This window comes from Colias eurytheme, chromosome 5, assembly GCF_061535395.1.
Source record: "Colias eurytheme isolate Ceu_HAF_F1 chromosome 5, ilColEury1 Martin Lab GWU primary, whole genome shotgun sequence".
In the NCBI taxonomy this organism is placed as follows: domain Eukaryota; kingdom Metazoa; phylum Arthropoda; class Insecta; order Lepidoptera; family Pieridae; genus Colias; species Colias eurytheme.
Window position 1 is genome coordinate 10,023,650 of NC_142984.1, and position 20,673 is coordinate 10,044,322.

Sequence of the window (20,673 nt, forward strand, 5' to 3'; positions counted from 1 at the left end):
TAGACACCAATCGTTTATTTCATGTCAAATATCGCCTTAATATTTTTATCATAATCCTTATTACTAGTTTCGTGGGGTGTTCCCACTACGGGGGCTAATTTGCACAGTGTGTGTGCGGTCGGTTTCAAACTCGCACTGTTTGCGCAGAACCGACGCAGGTGAAGCCACACGCAGCCGTAGTCTTGGGATAACATCGCCTTGAAGAACTGGACAGCTAGCAACTGGAAAAGAAAAAATTTCGTTAAACTTACAGTTATACAGAGATACAATAAAATCATGTCACTGGCTAAAACTTGGTTAAGAATGATCATTAATATAATAATCATAATAATTTATTTATTTGCTAATAACATGATAAGGAGACGCAATAAAAAAGAAGAAAAACAGAGAATACATATTTTATTTGAGAAAACATTAAAAACAATAAGCCGGAGCTACTGCTCCATGTACGTGATATGGAGTGGTAAATTATTTATTAGTCAGTTATAACCAAGCAAAAACGTTCAGCACCTGTAACTGGACCTATACATTGACTTTACAGCGTTGGCACCGTTTCTGAGTGGGTTATAGCTACGCGACAACGTTGTGCATCTCATACTACAGCTTTAAAGCCAATTTGCAAGTGTGCGCAGCTTCAAAGTCAGTCATAACCAAGCGACAACGATCAGCACCTGTAACTAGAGCTATACAATAACTTAATAGCATTGGTACCGTTCATAGGTCAGTTATAACCAAGCGACAACAATCTGCACCTGATACTACAGCTTCTGAGACAATTTGCGAGTGTGTGCAGCTTCGAAGTCAGTCATAGTCAAGCAACAACGATCAGCACCTATAACTAGAGCTATACAATAACTTTACAGCCTTGGTACCGTTTCTAAGTTGGTAATAACCAAGCGACTACGTCGTACAACTCATACTTCAGCTTTAAAGTCAGTTTGCAAGTGTGTGCAGCTTCCTAGTCAGTCATAACCAAGCAACAACGATCAGCACCTGTAACTAGAGCTATACAATAACTTAAAAGCGTTGGCACCGTTTATATGTCAGTTTTAACCAAGCGACAACGTTTTTCACCTGATACTACAGCTTCAGAGACAGTTTGCAAGTGTGTGCAGCTTCGTAGTCAGTCATAACCAAGCAACAACGATCAGCACCTGTAACTAGAGCTATACAATAACTTTAAAGCGTTGGCACCGTTTATATGTCAGTTTTAACCAAGCGACAACGTTTTTCACCTGATACTACAGCTTCAGAGACAGTTTGCAAGTGTGCGCAGCTTGTAAGTCAGTCATAACCGAGCAAAAACGATCAGCTCCTGTAACTAGAGCTATACAATAACTTTAAAGCGTTGGCACCGTTTATATGTCAGTTTTAACCAAGCGACAACGTTTTTCACCTGATACTACAGCTTCAGAGACAGTTTGCAAGTGTGTGCAGCTTCGTAGTCAGTCATAACCAAGCAACAACGATCAGCACCTGTAACAAGAGCTATACAATAACTTTACAGCCTTGGTACCGTTTCTAAGTTGGTAATAACCAAGCGACTACGTCGTACAACTCATACTTCAGCTTTAAAGTCAGTTTGCAAGTGTGTGCAGCTTCCTAGTCAGTCATAACCAAGCAACAACGATCAGCACCTGTAACTAGAGCTATACAATAACTTAAAAGCGTTGGCACCGTTTATATGTCAGTTTTAACCAAGCGACTACGTTTTTCACCTGATACTACAGCTTCAGAGACAGTTTGCAAGTGTGTGCAGCTTCGTAGTCAGTCATAACCAAGCAAAAACGATCAGCTCCTGTTACAAGAACTATACAATAACTTTACAGCCTTGGTACCGTTTCTGAGTTGGTAATAACCAAGCGACTACGTCGTACAACTCATACTTCAGCTTTAAAGTCAGTTTGCAAGTGTGTGCAGCTTCGTAGTCAGTCATAACCAAGCAACAACGATCAGCACCTGTAACTAGAGCTATACAATAACTTTAAAGCGTTGGCACCGTTTATATGTCAGTTGTAACCAAGCGACAACGTTTTTCACCTAATACTACAGCTTCAGAGACAGTTTGCAAGTGTGCGCAGCTTGTAAGTCAGTCATAACCGAGCAAAAACGATCAGCTCCTGTAACTAGAACTATACAATAACTTTACAGCCTTGGTACCGTTTCTAAGTTGGTAATAACCAAGCGACTACGTCGTACAACTCATACTTCAGCTTTAAAGTCAGTTTGCAAGTGTGTGCAGCTTCCTAGTCAGTCATAACCAAGCAACAACGATCAGCACCTGTTACTAGAGCTATACAATAACTTTAAAGCGTTGGCACCGTTTAAATGTCAGTTTTAACCAAGCGACAACGTTTTTCACCTGATACTACAGCTTCAGAGACAGTTTGCAAGTGTGTGCAGCTTCGTAGTCAGTCATAACCAAGCAACAACGATCAGCACCTGTAACTAGAGCTATACAATAACTTTACAGCGTTGGTACCGTTTCTAAGTCAGTTATAACCAATCGACAACGACCTGCACCTGATACTACAGCTTCTGAGACAGTTTGCAAGTGTGCGCAGCTTGTAAGTCAGTCATAACCGAGCAAAAACGATCAGCTCCTGTAACTAGAACTATACAATAACTTTACAGCCTTGGTACCGTTTCTAAGTTGGTAATAACCAAGCGACTACGTCGTACAACTCATACTTCAGCTTTAAAGTCAGTTTGCAAGTGTGTGCAGCTTCCTAGTCAATCATAACCAAGCAACAACGATCAGCACCTGTAACTAGAGCTATACAATAACTTTAAAGCGTTGGCACCGTTTAAATATCAGTTTTAACCAAGCGACAACGTTTTTCACCTGATACTACAGCTTCAGAGACAGTTTGCAAGTGTGTGCAGCTTCGTAGTCAGTCATAACCAAGCAACAACGATCAGCACCTGTAACTAGAGCTATACAATAACTTAATAGCATTGGTACCGTTCATAGGTCAGTTATAACCAAGCGACAACAATCTGCACCTGATACTACAGCTTCTGAGACAATTTGCGAGTGTGTGCAGCTTCGAAGTCAGTCATAGTCAAGCAACAACGATCAGCACCTATAACTAGAGCTATACAATAACTTTACAGCCTTGGTACCGTTTCTAAGTTGGTAATAACCAAGCGACTACGTCGTACAACTCATACTTCAGCTTTAAAGTCAGTTTGCAAGTGTGTGCAGCTTCCTAGTCAGTCATAACCAAGCAACAACGATCAGCACCTGTAACTAGAGCTATACAATAACTTTAAAGCGTTGGCACCGTTTATATGTCAGTTTTAACCAAGCGACAACGTTTTTCACCTGATACTACAGCTTCAGAGACAGTTTGCAAGTGTGTGCAGCTTCGTAGTCAGTCATAACCAAGCAACAACGATCAGCACCTGTAACTAGAGCTATACAATAACTTTACAGCGTTGGTACCGTTTCTAAGTCAGTTATAACCAATCGACAACGACCTGCACCTGATACTACAGCTTCTGAGACAGTTTGCAAGTGTGCGCAGCTTCCTAGTCAGTCATAACCGAGCAAAAACGATCAGCACCTGTAGCTAGAGCTATACAATAACTTTACAGCGCTGGTTCCGTTTCTAAGCCGGTTATAACCAAGCGACTACGTCGTACAACTCATACTTCAGCTTTAAAGTCAGTTTGCAAGTGTGTGCAGCTTTATAGTCAGTCATAACCAAGCGAAAACGATCAGCACCTATAAATAAAGCTATACAATAACTTAACAGTGTTAGTGCCGTTTCTAAGACAGTTATAACCAAGTGGCAACCTTATGCATCTCATACTACAGCTTAAAAGTCAGTTTGCAAGTGTGCGCAGCTTCTAAGTCAGTCATAACCAAGCGACAACGATCAGCACCTGTAACTAGAGCTATACAATAACTTTAAAGCGTGGGCACAGTTTATATGTCAGTTATAACCAAGCGACTACGATCTGCACCTGATACTACAGCTTCTGAGACAGTTTGCAAGTGTGCGCAGCTTGTAAGTCAGTCATAACCAAGCAAAAACGATCAGCACTAGAGCTATGCAATTACTTTTCAGTGTGAGCACCGTTTCTAAGTCAGTTATAACCAAGCGACAACGACCTGCACCTGATACTACAGCATAACCAAGCGACAACGACCTGCACCTGATACTACAGCTTCTGAGACAGTTTGCAAGTGTGCGCAGCTTGTAAGTCAGTCATAACCAAGCAAAAACGATCAGCACCTGTAGCTAGAGCTATACAATAACTTTACAGCGTTGGTACCGTTTCTAAGTCAGTTATAACCAAGCGACAACGATCTGCACCTCATACTACAGCTTTAAAGTCAGTTTGCAAGTGTGTGCAGCTTCGTAGTCAGTCATAACCAAGCAACAACGATCAGCACCTGTAGCTAGAGCTATACAATAACTTTACAGCGTTGGCACGGTTTCTAAGTCAGTTATAACCAAGACTACAGCTTTCGAGTCAGCTATAACCTTTTTATTTAACGTTACTTTTAAAATCACCTGTAAAGGTCTCGGCTGTTTCCTCGACAGATACACTCGCACGACATCCATAGCATCTCCTAATTCTTCATATCCCAGTTTCAGCCGAGTTGCTAATGGTGTCATGGCTTCTAACGCGGTTAGTTGCAACTTGAATGATAGTGATGTGCGATATACGGAGCCGCTGTCCTTGAGGTGGCTTTCCTTGGAAAGCCGGGAGATCTGGGAGTATATGCGCGGCAGGACCTCCCTGGAATTTCAGAAATTTTTATGTTAAATGGTTTGTTAGAAAAATAATTAAATAGGGAAATATACACTTTTTGTTTCATTTTATGATTGCACTTGTTGTAAGTGGGTAAGAAGTCGAGGAATTAAGAATTTTTTACCCAAATATTTTATCAGCGTAAAAGTGTTTGAATAAAGTACGATTGTTTTTTAGGTTACTATCGATAATCACGTGTATACGTGCGCTAGAACAAACATGAAAACGGCAAATCATTAGACAACTTTATGAAAATTTTTAAAATAAACACAACATTGATTGATGATTCAAAACAATGTTGCATGTTACGTCTATGTCTTGATTCATGGTACCAAATTATATACAAATCGTTTAAGCTGTCTAATCTACCTTAAAAGTGTGAAATCTACCTTTTAAACGTGTTATACCCATCAATAAACGTAACTAGATCACTAATTAACATAAAAGGCACATACTTAACAGTCCGCTGCCTGATAAAGTCCTCAGAAAGTTCAGCGAGTGTCACCAGCAGCTCTAGAGCGCTTCTCATAACCGCAGTATCCGTGTCTTCAAACTTGGTAACTAAAGGTCCCCAAGTCAAATGCACTAGAGGTAGTAACTCGTCTTCATAGTCCTTTAGCACGGGCAAACCCACGTGGATCACTTGTATGGCTAGAATGGCGTCATCTCGCTTCTTTGTTGGTATGAAGTTGATGCAGCGTTTTAGTATAGTTTTCGTGACTTCTACGTGTCGAGGCAGGGGTGGTGTTTCCTCTGAAACATTTTTTTGTTTAATTAAGGATTATATTATTTGTGAAATTGAAAGAAGATTTTTTCAAATTTTTATAATTTGAAAAAATCATCCTTCAAATTATGGGTCTTTTCTATCTAGTGAATTATTAGTTCGAACAAGACATTTCGAGTATTTGCGTATTTTAAAAGTTCACCAGATTATTCAAGTTCTAATTCTAGATACGCTTAAAGTGTCAATAAAAACTTTCTCATTTCATTTAATCACAGGATTCAATGTGTTATTGTAAAAGTCACTCGAAAAGGATGGTCTTTTCAAGTGTACATTAATAAGACTCCCACTACTAAACATTACTTTCACAATAAAAGAAATGTTCTTTAAATTAAATTTAATAAAACTACTCACGCGTCACCGTATCATCATAATCCAGGACGCCATCTTCTTTCTTCTGTAGATCTTCTTTATACATCTCCTCCACGCTTATATCTTCTTTCTCACTCTCACTCATAAGCCTCTCTGATTCTTTCTCATTCTTTATATATTCATATACATCTTTTAAGACGTCTATTTCTTCATTTGTATTTGACTCAGTTTCTGTTTTTTGTGATGGAAACCATTTGTGTATACAATTGACGAATGTGTGAAATACTTGTAAATACGAGTATAGGTTCTTTTGATAATATTTATCACAGCTTTGGACTAGAACCTGAAATTGTTTAAGCAAATCCATAAGAATGTGTAAATGGTTGGCATGGCCTTAGCGGAAAATAATTTTATTACATTTAAAACTAGCAGATTGACAAACATTGTTCTGCCTGGAGACTATTATCGAGTATAAATGGTTTATAACCTTAATAGACCTTCCCCATATTTACAAGAAATTCATAAAAATCGGTCAAGCCGTTTCGGAGGAGTTATGTCTGACAAATACTGTGCCACAAAAAATTGACAAAGTAAAAGATATCTTTATTATTTAAACACGTTTGCAAATCATATTTTTAGCGAACCATATTTACTTTTTTACTTTCCTTACTTAAATACAATACATGTGAAAGTGTTCGATTTTTTTTATATCATAACGGAGCTATTTTATGGTATAATTTTGTGCCTAAGAAAAGATAGAGTTAAGAAGTTAGTGAGAAAAGTCCTTGTAACCGCAGTGAAACATTTAATTTCCAAGGAAATTTCTTTGGAATAAGCTGAAAAAGTCACGGAATGTTAGTAAAATAAAAAGCATACATACATCTTCCACAATCCCGTACAGATACTCTAATATAGTAGCGTCGCTGTACTCCATCACCACTGACAGGATCTCCAGCGCAGACTGTGTGTTCCACGCCTATCAGGTATAATTATAAAAGATTATAGTCATTTTAAATATAGGTAATTGACGATGAATTTATTACGGATAATTAACTATACTTCTTGTATCCATTATAGAATTATCCTTTCAAGTATTAAAATAAAGACTACTATTTATAACTAGCGGTCCGCCCCGGCTTCGCCCGTGGTACATATTTACGTTTTCTCTACATAAAAACCATCCTCGTACTTCAAGGAATATAATAAAAAAAGAATTATCGAAATCGGTCCACCCGTTCTCGAGTTATGCGCTTACCAACACATTTTGCGATTCATTTTTATATATAAGAAGATTTAGACGTTTTTTATAATTGCCTTCTAGTTACGTTAATGATTTCAAATGAGCGGAAATTCAAGAAAACAATATAATAATAGGTTAGTAATATCATTTAGAAAAGTAATGTGCTCATGAGGGAATTTTTAACCAGATTGAAATTCATTTATTGTTTGATCACACCTTCGTACATTAAAAGTTGACTAATAAATTTTAAGTAACAGTGTTCGCCAAGTCACCTGGCATGCAATCATTTTACATTATTTTGCAAACAATAAAACAAAGTTACAAAAATTAAAAAAAAAGACTATCTCAAACATTAAATTAATTTTTAAACAAAAAAATAAAAAATACCTACCTTCTTAAGCCTGCGCGTGAGTTGATGTGTGAAGTAATCAGCATTGCGTGCGATCAGTTCGCCCACAGTACTATGTGAGCCCGCGTCTTTTATATCATTGATCGCTTTCACACCAGCAAGGTGTAGAACTTCGTATCTGCTGCCTGTATTTAATAATTAAATAATAAAATATTAATAAAAAAGTATTTAATAATAGTAATATAGCCTTTTATTCCTAAATATAGGCCCTAAGTTTAGTATATCTTTTGGCATAGGCCTCCTCCAATTCCTTCCAATGGATCCTGTCCTGTGGCTTTATTATGCTATTAATTAACGTGCTACGAAAGTTTATAGGAGGTTAACAAGAGCTACGAAAGTTTTAGGTTATTTGAAAGCTATTGAAAAGTGTTCTTCAACAGTTCCTTTTCACAATATTTTCGCTGTTTCTTTGACAGTCATAACCATTGGTTATAACTATCTCAGAAACGCTGTTTTTTAGACAGTCTTGACCGAACTACACTTGATAATAAAGCTATCAAATCATCCAAACAGCTTGGGCTGATTTTAAGACGGTTATAACCAAGCGACATTTATTTGTTAGTGATACTAAAGCTATATAAACACCTGATGACATTTGCGATGTTTCTAATACGGTTATAACCAGGCGACATTTATTTGTCTGTGATACTAAACCTATACAATAACCTGATAATTTTTGCGCTGTTTTTAAGTCAGTTATAACCAAGCGACATTTATTTGTTAGTGATACTAAACCTATACAATAACCTGATAATTTTTGCGCTGTTTTTAAGTCAGTTATAACCAAGCGACATTTATTTGTTAGTGATACTAAACCTATACAAGCACAAGATAACATTTGTTCTGTTTCTAAGATGGTTATAACCAAGCGACATTTATTTGTTAGTGATACTAAACCTATACAATAACCTGATAATTTTTGCGCTGTTTTTAAGTCAGTTATAACCAAGCGACATTTATTTGTTAGTGATACTGAACCTATACAAGCACCAGATAACGTTTGCGCTGTTTCTAAGTCAGTTATAACCAAGCGACATTGATTTGTTAGTGATATACAAAGACCTAATAACCTTTGCGCTGTATCTGAGTCAGTTGTAAACAAGCGACAACCGTTTCCACGTGATATTTAACCTATACAAACACCTGAAAATGTTGGCGCTGTATCTCGGATAGTTACTAGTTGTAACCGATGGAATTCGATCTGCACCTGATACAAAAGCTACACAATCACCTGATAATTTTTGCACTATTTCTATTTTAAGCAAACTAAATCGCTCTGTGTGGCTTAAATGTTACATGCAGAACGAAATAGCTTCGTTATAAGTATCTTAAAAGCAGCGCAATCCTTAGGCTTGTATAGCTTAAGTTTCTTTTTGCTCATCATCTCCACACCCTCACCAGTCGTATTGTTTCCTTGTTTTTGGTGCAAATAAAGTATTTTCATTCATTCATTCATTCATCATCACTCACCAACCCTCTCGAGCACCAGGCACAGCGTCTTCAGCAGGTACGGCTGGAAGTCCCCCTGGAGTCTCCTGGCCATCATCCCCACACCCTCAGTGAGTAAACAGCATAGCGCCATATTGTGTTCCGCTTCACGTAATGTTTTACAAGCGTTGGGATTCGACTCTTTGACCCGCGGTGTTTGGTAGCTTATGTCCGTGTAACGAACTTCCGTGGCACCTTCGAAGAGACCTGGTAAAATGGAAATGAGAAAATTGATATTAGAAAGAAAGAACGAAAAAATAAGAAATAAGGTTATGATTGACAATTATTGCGGAATATCTAATAATTGAGATGAAGAAAGAATTGACAGGTTATAATTGACAATTGTTGCGAATGTCTTAAAATTGAAACGGAGATTTGATAGGTTATGATTGACAATTGCTGTGAATATCTAATTATTGAGATGGAGAAACATTTCATAGGTTATGATTGACAATTGTTGTGGAATATCTGAAGCAATAACAACGCGAAATTAATGATAATAAGTAAGCTACTGAGTTATTGCTTCTATTCAGAGGAGACGAATTCAAAAAACCAAAAATGATAGAATTAATAAAAATGTTTTATGATATTATATTGTGTCTTACTACTCCTATACCAGGTACAATAAGTTATTTGAAATCCCATTTATTCTCTAACCTGGAACACTATCCTTAACCCAAGCTGTCGGGTTATACCTACACATTTTTTGAAGTGAAACTTCTATAGGCCTCACGGAGTAAGGCGACGATTTTGGTATCTGCCAAAGTATCTGCCACAGAAGTTTCAGTTCTGACACGTGTGCTCGGCTATTTATACGTCGATAAGTTCCACTCACCTGGAACACTATCCTTAACCCAAGCTCTAGGGTTATACACATCGACATCAAGAGTATCCTCTTCAGTGAGCGGCGTTTCGTTTGTATGTACTTCGAGAGGTAGGGACCATATTTCTTCTTCTATGTATACGTCGATTAGACGCTGTGCGAGACATGGTGTTGATTTTGGACCTGGGTGTGAATGAATGTTCTTAATGGGTAGATAGAAATTGAATTTTATATTCTCGAAGGATCATCTTGTCGGATTTTTGAGACTGGAATGGAATCTAAATAGATAGTAACGAAAAATAATCTGAATACGTCAGGCTCTAAAGGTAGGAAAAGCCCATGTCCATAAATTTCATTAAAAAATGGCATTACTAAAAAATATTTCCCGGAAGTTATGAAAATGCAGGACTTTATAGATTTTGAGGTAATTTTATCGAAATTCCACTTTACTACCTCATATCTTTTCAACTAGCGCCACTATATTGGAAAAATGACGTTGAAAGGCGATTTGACGATAACTCTGTGGTGAGTCATTTACGAGAATAATACCTAAAGTAAAAGACAAAACAAACTAAGAGAAAATTTGTAAAAATTTATATCATTTCAATATTATACGTAAAATCTATAGTTACGGCGTACGAGGGCACTTTTAAGTCTTAAGTTTAAAGAAGGCAGTTAAAATTCTATCACCAGACTCACCAACAGCAATCCAGTTCATCAGATACACCAATTCAGCTGTTCTTCTATCTCGGAACATCTCTAGTAGTGTATCTAATATCAACTGAGCACAATCCGCTTCACCGAGCGACACGAGTACGTCACGGAACCGCTTCTCGCAGTCTGGACTGTCGAGGTGCCGGAACTTGCACCAGGGGGAGTCGAGTGGGGGGTCCACTGTTATATCTGGGGGAGTGTTTTACAAGATTTAAGATGCCTGTCGTGAATATTAATTGCCATTTATATAATTTTTTTATTGTTCTATAGCTGTTTTAGGGACTTTTGGGCGTCGTCCGCGTCAGGAGGTCAATCGTTAGATTATTTCGTCAAAATTTTTTATTTCTTAGTCATAATTTCGTAGCCATTCGGTTTTACAGATGAAGTGATTATTTTTTTTCTGAAATATTTTTTAAGCTATTGCATAGCTTCTATCGCGGGCCTTGAGCGCGGGGACCGATTCCAGAAATTCCGTAACGAAAAAACCTCACGCTCCCCACCCCAACGGGCGCGGAGGTGTGGCTTGAAGGCATAGCATGCAATAGCTTTACCGCGGCAGTCCCCGAGTGCCACACGTCATTTTTTTCCTATTTTTTGCAGCAGGCTTGGCAACGTCGCGCAGCTGGGCCGCATGACACGTGCCCCGTGTGTAGTGTGTACCTCTAGCGGCGTGTCGGTGCAGCAGCGCGAGGTCGTGTCGCAGCGCGGCGGCGGCGGCGAGCGCGTGGGCGAGGCGCGCGTGGCCCGCGTCCGCCGCCAGCAGCGTGCCCAGCCGCTGCTCGCACAGCACCGCCACGTGCCCTGTGTGTAGTGTGTACCTCTAGCGGCGTGTCGGTGCAGCAGCGCGAGGTCGTGTCGCAGCGCGGCGGCGGCGGCGAGCGCGTGGGCGAGGCGCGCGTGGCCCGCGTCCGCCGCCAGCAGCGTGCCCAGCCGCTGCTCGCACAGCACCGCCACGTGCCCTGTGTGTAGTGTGTACCTCTAGCGGCGTGTCGGTGCAGCAGCGCGAGGTCGTGTCGCAGCGCGGCGGCGGCGGCGAGCGCGTGGGCGAGGCGCGCGTGGCCCGCGTCCGCCGCCAGCAGCGTGCCCAGCCGCTGCTCGCACAGCACCGCCACGTAGCCCTGCAGCAGGGACAGCGTCGACATCTTGCGCGCAGAGTCTACGAACAAACATAAATAAAAAAGACGTGTGGCACTCGGGGACTGCCGCGGTAAAGCTATTGCATGCTATGCCTTCAAGCCACACCTCCGCGCCCGTCGGAGTGGGGAGCGTGAGGTTTTTTCGTTACGGAATTTCTCGATTCGGTCCCCGCGCTCAAGGCCCGCGATAGAAGCTATGCAATAGCTTAAAAATATGAAAATCGCAGAATGGTCATATAATTAATTTATTCACATTTTTTTGACGTGACAACGTCTTATAATTCGATAGAGCCGGATGCACGCACAAAAAAACATGACTCATGCGGCGTTACCTCGCTCTGAGGCTTTCCATGAAAGGCTTGAAGTGCAAGCAAGAGCGCGGAACGAGCGACAAAGAAGCACAATCGGACGTTGTCACGTTCTACTATCGTCAGTAAACCGACTTTACAGACAACCAATTCTTTTTAATAGTACTAACTACGACACTCACCAACATTATTGAGCACGCGGGGCAGCGACGCAAGCACCATATTCAAATTCTTCGCAAGTCCGTCCATAGCACTGATCGCGCGTTCCGGCGACGCACTACGGAAGTACGCGCCGCGCACCGCTAAGCAGTACTCCGCTACGGTAGGATACGGGTCGTTGGATAGCGAGATCAGGATGTCCAAGCACATCGCTATTGAGGGCTGCATCGTGCTGGATAATAAAGTAACTGTGTTCAAAAGGTGTATTTATTGTACATAATGATACCGAAATATGTGTCAGCAGATGTTCAAAAGGTGTTTTGTACATAATGGTATCGAAATATATAGGCAGGTAGGCAAAATAATATGCAAATGAACAAAAATAAAAGATACAAGGACAGCATTTTTTGTTAACTTGACCAAAATTTTAAAGTTAGCACTTGTTTTTTTACAATCTCATAATATGGTCCTTCGAGCCGGATTTCTTGCAACAATCTAAAAAATCGACGGATGAATAAAATTTGATCAAATATAAATGAATTTGCATAAACAATAAAAATATACATCTTTTAGTCACCAAGACGATGATTTCCATAATTTAAAATTATTAACTCACTTATTGCACTCCGAGACGATTCTATAGCACAGTACGGCTAACTCTTTCCTCACATTGAAGTGTTCGTGCGTCACAAGCCGAATCAGACTTCGTATAACCGCTTCTAGTTTCTCACCCGCCATGTTATACCATTCTACGCTCAGTTTTGGCAGGTCACATGATTTGGCACATGATTTGGCTTAAACAAAAAATATATTTTGAATGGATGTGGTTATTGCAATAAATAAATAAAAAAAAATGTATGCGTGTACTAGTGTACACACGTAAGAAGTGAAACTTCTTTATGACCTTATTTTTCAAAAAATAATTTACTATATATGCAACTTTACAGAAATACGTCGAATCACGCGTGGTAGGGATAAGAAAAATATGGCGCGTAACGAAAAAATGTTACACTAATTTTTTTTCCAACCCCGATAAAGAAGTTTCACTTCAATTAAAGACAAATACATTTATATGTTTAATAAATGTAAAATTGCAAGACATCTTTGACGGTGTTATATTTTGCAGTTTGGAATATGTGTGACCAAATTAATTAACTTAATTGAAAAACACTTCACAGCAATAGAAAAAACATAAACATTATACAGAGATAATTTGTTGAAATAAAAATATTAAGTAAGTGACATACAAGTACATAATTAATCTATACTAATATTATAAAGCTGAAGAGTTTGTTTGTTTGAACACGCTAATCTCGGGAACTACTGGTCCGATTAGAAAAAATATTTCGGTGTTAGATATTGGCCGATTAAGAAGAGCTGGAACGTCAACACATTTAAACATTGCACATGTGTAGTGTCTGTGAAGACGCGCGCGGCGTGACGTCATACTGCATACGCATCATGAAAAGTCTGTCTGTCTCTCTCGCGCGCAGACTAGCTTATGAGGGTGAAGGGGACAATTATTGTTTTTATGTTACAATTGTTTATAAATACAGGGTGATGTAATTTAAACAAAGACGTTAGGTATATCTACTACTAACTATATTCGACGAGATACTTCGCGGCACGCGGATAAGAATATTTTTTTACATTACCCAGGTTAATTAATTATGTAATCATTTTAATAAGTTTTGTAAACAAAATGTAAACGCCGTAAGTTAAAATTTTCATACATAGCTGAACAATACAGCTTTTATTGTAATGTAGCCTTATCTCTTACGTGCTAGGGTTTCGCTTGTATTGTTTCTTGTGAGTGAGCGCACGTGTTATTTGTATTGTTTATATCGTTATGATTGAATATGACATGAAATTTAATTATTATTTGATAATTGAATGATTATCAATACTATATTACACTTGATTATGAGAATAAATAATTAAGTTCATCGATTGAGTTACTTTTAAATTGTAATTTTACATATAAATTATGAGAGCTTTCATAATTATATTTATATCTACAACGCACTCATTTTACAATTCAAGTCTACAATAATTAAACTAGAGTCGCATTTATTTTTGAACATACTCTATAGTAAAATTGCATATGTGTGAGTACTGTGAAGATGCCAGCTTTCCTTAATCGGCCAGTAGCTCATTTATCGTGGAAGGCTATAGGCTATAGATCATCACACTACGACCAACAGGAGTGGAGCGACGGGGGTGAAACCGCGCGGAGCAGCTAGTATTCAAATATACATATAATCATACAAATAACTCCAAGAATATTAGTTAAATATTAAACCATACTAGCTTATTTTGTCATTAAAATAATTAAGATGTAATAAGGATTTGTATAAAGCATTATTTATAATATTAAAATGTTAATACATACATAATTGAAGCCATGTTATGAGTTATGACTAATTACTACTTTTTTGTCTTCATTGTTAAACAACTTTAAAGTAAAAGAAACCGATCATATAAAGCTTTTGACATTTATTAATAGAAATGATTATTAACTTTAGTTAGTTTCAGAGAATCACTGCTCTCTTGTTTTAATATTATAATGTTATTAGAAATTAGTATAAAAATAAAGAGAAAAAACAAATACAACAGAACATGCTCCATGCAATACACCAATATAATGCTTCAAACTTAATTACCCTTGCTTACATATTGCTCTTTGTCTTTTTGCTCAATCGCATTCAGGAAGTCAGCGACGGTGACTGAGTCTTTGCCTTTCAAGTGTTTGTCATTCATTGCCATGCATACGATACGGTGGGTCGCGTTTAGGGCCATCTGTAAGAAGTATCTTAATATACATACATATATAAATCTCGTGTCACAATGTTTGTCCTCAATGGACTCCTAAACCACTTAACCGATTATAATAAAATTCGCATACCATGTGTGATGTGCATTTCGATCCAACTTGAGAGATAGGATAGTTTAAACATGTAGGTACCACGGCGAAGCCGGGGCGAACCGCTAGTATTAATATAAAAATTTTATTTTTTGTGAACTTTGGTGACTGTAACATGTGCCAAGTGCCAGTGTGTGTGGCAGTGGCAGTGGTCAGTTGTTTTTTTCACTTAATTGAATTATGCTTTTTTACCTTGACGTGTGCGTGTGTACGTTAGTGGTTTTGAAGACCACCTGCTACAGCACCGGGTCGCTTATCATACCTCACACAGTTGCTGTGAGACTGTCGATCGCACAACAACACACAACAAAAAAACATTGAAAGGTGTCAAGGTACATCCGAATCGAACGAAGTTCTACGAGAGAAAGAGAGACAAAGAAACATGCGCCCGCTGCACGGCTTACAACTATCGAAAAAGTGTTGTTACAACTTTTCGTCTTAATTTTTTTCGTCTAGCACCCTTTAGCAACGCGCTCTCACCGTGACCACAGCTTGCCCCGGGTTGTTGGGGCACATGGCGACGTCCTGCAGCGTGGCCAGCACGCCCGGCAGGATGCAGCACAGCATGAACACCACCGCCTTCTCCAGAGCTGGGTCGCTTATCATATAGTTGCTGTAAGATTGTCGAGCACACAACAACTCACCGTGACCACAGCTTGCCCCGGGTTGTTGGGGCACATGGCGACGTCCTGCAGCGTGGCCAGCACGCCCGGCAGGATGCAGCACAGCATGAACACCACCGCCTTCTCCAGAGCTGGGTCGCTTATCATATAGTTGCTGTAAGATTGTCGAGCACACAACAACTCACCGTGACCACAGCTTGCCCCGGGTTGTTGGGGCACATGGCGACGTCCTGCAGCGTGGCCAGCACGCCCGGCAGGATGCAGCACAGCATGAACACCACCGCCTTCTCCAGAGCTGGGTCGCTTATCATATAGTTGCTGTAAGATTGTCGAGCACACAACAACTCACCGTGACCACAGCTTGCCCCGGGTTGTTGGGGCACATGGCGACGTCCTGCAGCGTGGCCAGCACGCCCGGCAGGATGCAGCACAGCATGAACACCACCGCCTTCTCCAGAGCTGGGTCGCTTATCATATAGTTGCTGTAAGATTGTCGAGCACACAACAACTCACCGTGACCACAGCTTGCCCCGGGTTGTTGGGGCACATGGCGACGTCCTGCAGCGTGGCCAGCACGCCCGGCAGGATGCAGCACAGCATGAACACCACCGCCTTCTCCAGAGCTGGGTCGCTTATCATATAGTTGCTGTAAGATTGTCGAGCACACAACAACTCACCGTGACCACAGCTTGCCCCGGGTTGTTGGGGCACATGGCGACGTCCTGCAGCGTGGCCAGCACGCCCGGCAGGATGCAGCACAGCATGAACACCACCGCCTTCTCCAGAGCTGGGTCGCTTATCATATAGTTGCTGTAAGATTGTCGAGCACACAACAACTCACCGTGACCACAGCTTGCCCCGGGTTGTTGGGGCACATGGCGACGTCCTGCAGCGTGGCCAGCACGCCCGGCAGGATGCAGCACAGCATGAACACCACCGCCTTCTCCAGAGCTGGGTCGCTTATCATGTAGTTGCTGTAAGATTGTCGAGCACACAACAACTCACCGTGACCACAGCTTGCCCCGGGTTGTTGGGGCACATGGCGACGTCCTGCAGCGTGGCCAGCACGCCCGGCAGGATGCAGCACAGCATGAACACCACCGCCTTCTCCAGAGCTGGGTCGCTTATCATGTAGTTGCTGTAAGATTGTCGAGCACACAACAACTCACCGTGACCACAGCTTGCCCCGGGTTGTTGGGGCACATGGCGACGTCCTGCAGCGTGGCCAGCACGCCCGGCAGGATGCAGCACAGCATTAACACCACCGCCTTCTCCAGAGCTGGGTCCGATATCATATAGTTGCTGTCGGTTAGCTTTTCGTGCGTGCATGTGTGCGCCATGAGGCTTTCGAGCGCTGTTAGCCTGTGTAAAATGAATGAAAAATTCCTTATCGCAAAAATAAATATATGAAAGCCATACAATTAATTAAAAAAATCTCTTAAGGCGGTTTTTGCACTATTTAGCAATAGACGTAAAATATTTTTTTTTTTTTTAATAATATTATAGTCCGGGATACATCGCCCATTTTTGCAAGTGATTACTATCAAGCTAATTTTTCGTGAGTAGCTTTATTTTGATGAGATGCCCAATAATTTCATGTACGAAACTCTCGATTGTGGTAGCTTACAGAGGTAACAAGGATAAAAATTTTTGATTTGACGGTTCTCAAATATTTATTACGCAATTTGTAGGACAATATGTCTGTTGAATTATATAAGTATTAAATAAGTGAAAATAAAAAAATCAGCTGGTTAGTAATCATTTATGATGACTTCGTTATCGATACACATTGGAAAGGGGGACTCTTTGATCAAACCATAGATTTTGTAGGACAAATATTTTTTCGAATAATTTAGATAATTATCTTGAGATTGAACAAAAAAAAAACATTCAGTTAGTAATTAATATTTGAGAACCATCAAATCAAAATATTTTATCCTTGTTTCCTCTGGTAGCTACCACAATCGAGAGTTTTGTACATGAAATTATTGGGCATCTCATCAAAATAAAGCTACTCACGAAAAATTAGCTTGATAGTAATCACTTGCAAAAATGGGCGATGTATCCCGGACTATTAGATTAAATAGCAAAGACGCTTGTTGAGAGGGAAAAATATGTCGTCATAGTAGTATGTCAAAAATATTATAAGAGTAACTCTCAGGTATATAAGCTACATCACTGCCAAGTACCATCAAAATCCATTTAGTTATTTTCGCATTAAAGAGTAACAAACATACATCCAAATATTCTTACAAACCTTCGCATGTGTTAGTAGGAATAATTAGACAAAGAGATTATTTGAGAAAGTTTCGCCTTGCAAGAGATTTTCTCAAGGTGCAATGCAAGATGAATGAGCAGTAAGGGATACAAAATATTTAGTTAAGATTTTATTAGGTAATTAATAGATTTACATTACTTAAGATGTTCATAAATTTTGGATAAATATGCATTATAAGCGAGACACATTATTGTATAAATAATAAACCATATTTAACATTTTCTTGCCTTTTACCAACACAGAATAAAAGAAAGAAATAAGGCAAAGATAAAGTACTCACTTCAATGATCTTAACTTCTCCATTTTAGCCATATGTACAGAAACAAACACAGCCTGTGCAAGCAGCGGTGAATTACTCTCAATCACTTTCAATCGTAGAGAAGATTCAAGGTTCAACATTAGTGCAAGTAGACATTGCATTATAGCCAGTTTTAGTTCCTCTGGTATTTCTGCAACTGTAATAAAATTATCAGTATATAATTATATCTGTATGTAGATTTACGGAACTGAGGAAATTGTAGGAGATAATAAAAAACAAGCTGTCAGCATGAAATTTCAGAATTTTCTGAATTCATCTGAATTTTACTAATTAATATTATCCGATTAAATGCTGTTTCGCAACATTGCTAAATTTTATAACAGGAAATCTTAATCTCAAGAATGGCAAGGTGGCAATATTTTTTTAATGTTTTTGTTAAAGCACAAGGATGGTTCTTTTAACGAGAGAATACAAAAAAGGTGCAATGGGGTAAAAGAATGTTTGCTGGGCTAATTATTTAATAAATTAAAAAATATATATATATGTTTATCTTATTCATCCCAAACTGCATGAACCACAAAACAAGTATTGACAATTTTGTGTATGCATTAAAAAGTATAACACAAAGGATACTTACTCATTCCTGGCTTATTCTTATCAAAGGCCATTTTAGCGAGGTTCATCTCAATGCGGACGCACATCTCATAGTTGAAGATCGTAGTCCTCGACAGCACCTCCTTCATGGCATTCACCAATAGTCTTTGAAATTCATATCTCCCTCTGAAACATCTTATATATCAAATTCCCGTGTCACAATGTTAGTTACCATACTCCTCCAAAACGGCTGGACCGATTCTCATGAAATTTTCTGTGCATATCGGGTAAGTCTGAGAATCGGCCAACATCTATTTTTCATACCCCTAAGTGATAAGAGGAAGGCAGAACAACGTTTGTCGGGACAGCTAGTATTTTATAAAAACTATTTAAAAATATTCTCATGTTGATTTTGGTTATCAGTCATCCATAAAAAAAATGTTAAAATGCAAATACAAGAAAATCCAATTTTTTTTCTAGCAGCTAATTCTATGGACTTTATAATTATTCAACTAAGTTATGGTATTGTGATAGAATCCTATCTAATATACAACATGATAAAATAAGCCTTTACAGACAAGAATTGTGTTAAATTAATCAAGTATTATTAATCAAAATGAAAACAATAAAGAAACTGCTAATTGCATGTGACATCTGATTATTTTATACAATAGAAGTGATTAAAAATCCTCATAAGAGAAAATAAATCATTTTAGATAAAAAGGCTTTTTATTTATAATGATTTTCTTCTCAATTGTCTTATTCAATCAACTACCTGTTGCTCAGTTATACCATAAGCAATATATAATTTCTATGTATAAATTTATTGGATTTTTATAAAAATCAGTGATTCTTATAACTTCAAATAAAGTAGTTAGATAAGTACGTACTCAATTTCCTTAGATTGTAAGTGAGTAATGATTGGAAACAGCATGTACTGTTGCATTTCTTGTAGATTTTCCTTTTTGAGTTCACATACTGCCGATGAAAATGTTAAAATACTATCCGTAGTGGGATTTATCATCACCATATCGCATATTGGCTTGATTTTGGCAAAATCCTCTTTCATAAGATTCTTATTAATCTTATTATTCATTTTAATTATTAATATTGAATTAAAAATCCTCAAGCTCAAATAGGTAGGGAACAATTTTCATCTTGCCCTTAAAACTACAACGCGCATGTTCAATTTGTATGATTTCACGAGAAAACTGTAAACACATACAAATAAATGATAAAATACAGGCAACAATACAAATTACAAGTGCGATCGATCATCGAAGGCGAACTTGAATTTTGATGGACAATTGACACTTGACAGTACTCGGAGCAATTATGACAGTAGATTTCAATTTTCAACTTCATAATGACAGTATTTTTTTTTCTTTAATGGCACGAAGACGTAGACAGAGAATTTCTCTGTCTACGCACGAAGATATTCTTTATTAGCCATTTGTTATATTTCACATATACCCCGACACGCTACGCGAATTCGGAGTTTATACGCAGTTATACTTGATGACCTCCGGAAATTAGAGATAGATATATCACCTATCGCGTAAGTCCGGAATATTTACTGTATGAATTTAACTCATATGTGCAATTTTTATATATTAAATTTTGGTAGAAAGCGGCGCAAAATTTTTAAATGAAATTTTTTGGAAATTGTGATTGACTGATCAATGTTCAGTTTCCAAGATATACATATAACCTGTGCATATAACAATAAATAAATAAATAACTCAGAACACAATTTTGATTTTTTACAAATAAATATAAATTTGTTGATAATTTATATTTTATTTTAGTATCTATTTCAAGCAATAGATTATAAATTTTTAGTTGTCATTTTTTCTGGT

General features: G+C 38.7%; 1 protein-coding gene across 1 annotated transcript; it reads right to left on the bottom strand.

Annotated features, from left to right (window-relative positions):
• On the bottom strand, positions 1 to 20,081 carry Tti1 (Telo2 interacting protein 1). The gene is made up of 17 exons (XM_090102114.1): positions 19,705 to 20,081; positions 18,858 to 19,000; positions 18,242 to 18,416; positions 16,853 to 17,045; positions 14,801 to 14,936; positions 12,754 to 12,931; positions 12,161 to 12,369; positions 11,511 to 11,690; positions 10,520 to 10,723; positions 9,833 to 10,003; positions 8,980 to 9,204; positions 7,492 to 7,634; positions 6,741 to 6,836; positions 5,903 to 6,203; positions 5,223 to 5,520; positions 4,527 to 4,755; positions 1 to 221 (listed from the first exon to the last, which is right to left on the bottom strand). Exons 1-17 carry the CDS (start codon positions 19,908 to 19,910, stop codon positions 15 to 17), a joined length of 3,294 nt encoding a protein of 1,097 aa, XP_089958240.1. The 5' UTR covers positions 19,911 to 20,081; the 3' UTR covers positions 1 to 14.
• Between the last annotated feature and the right edge of the window lie 592 nt (positions 20,082 to 20,673).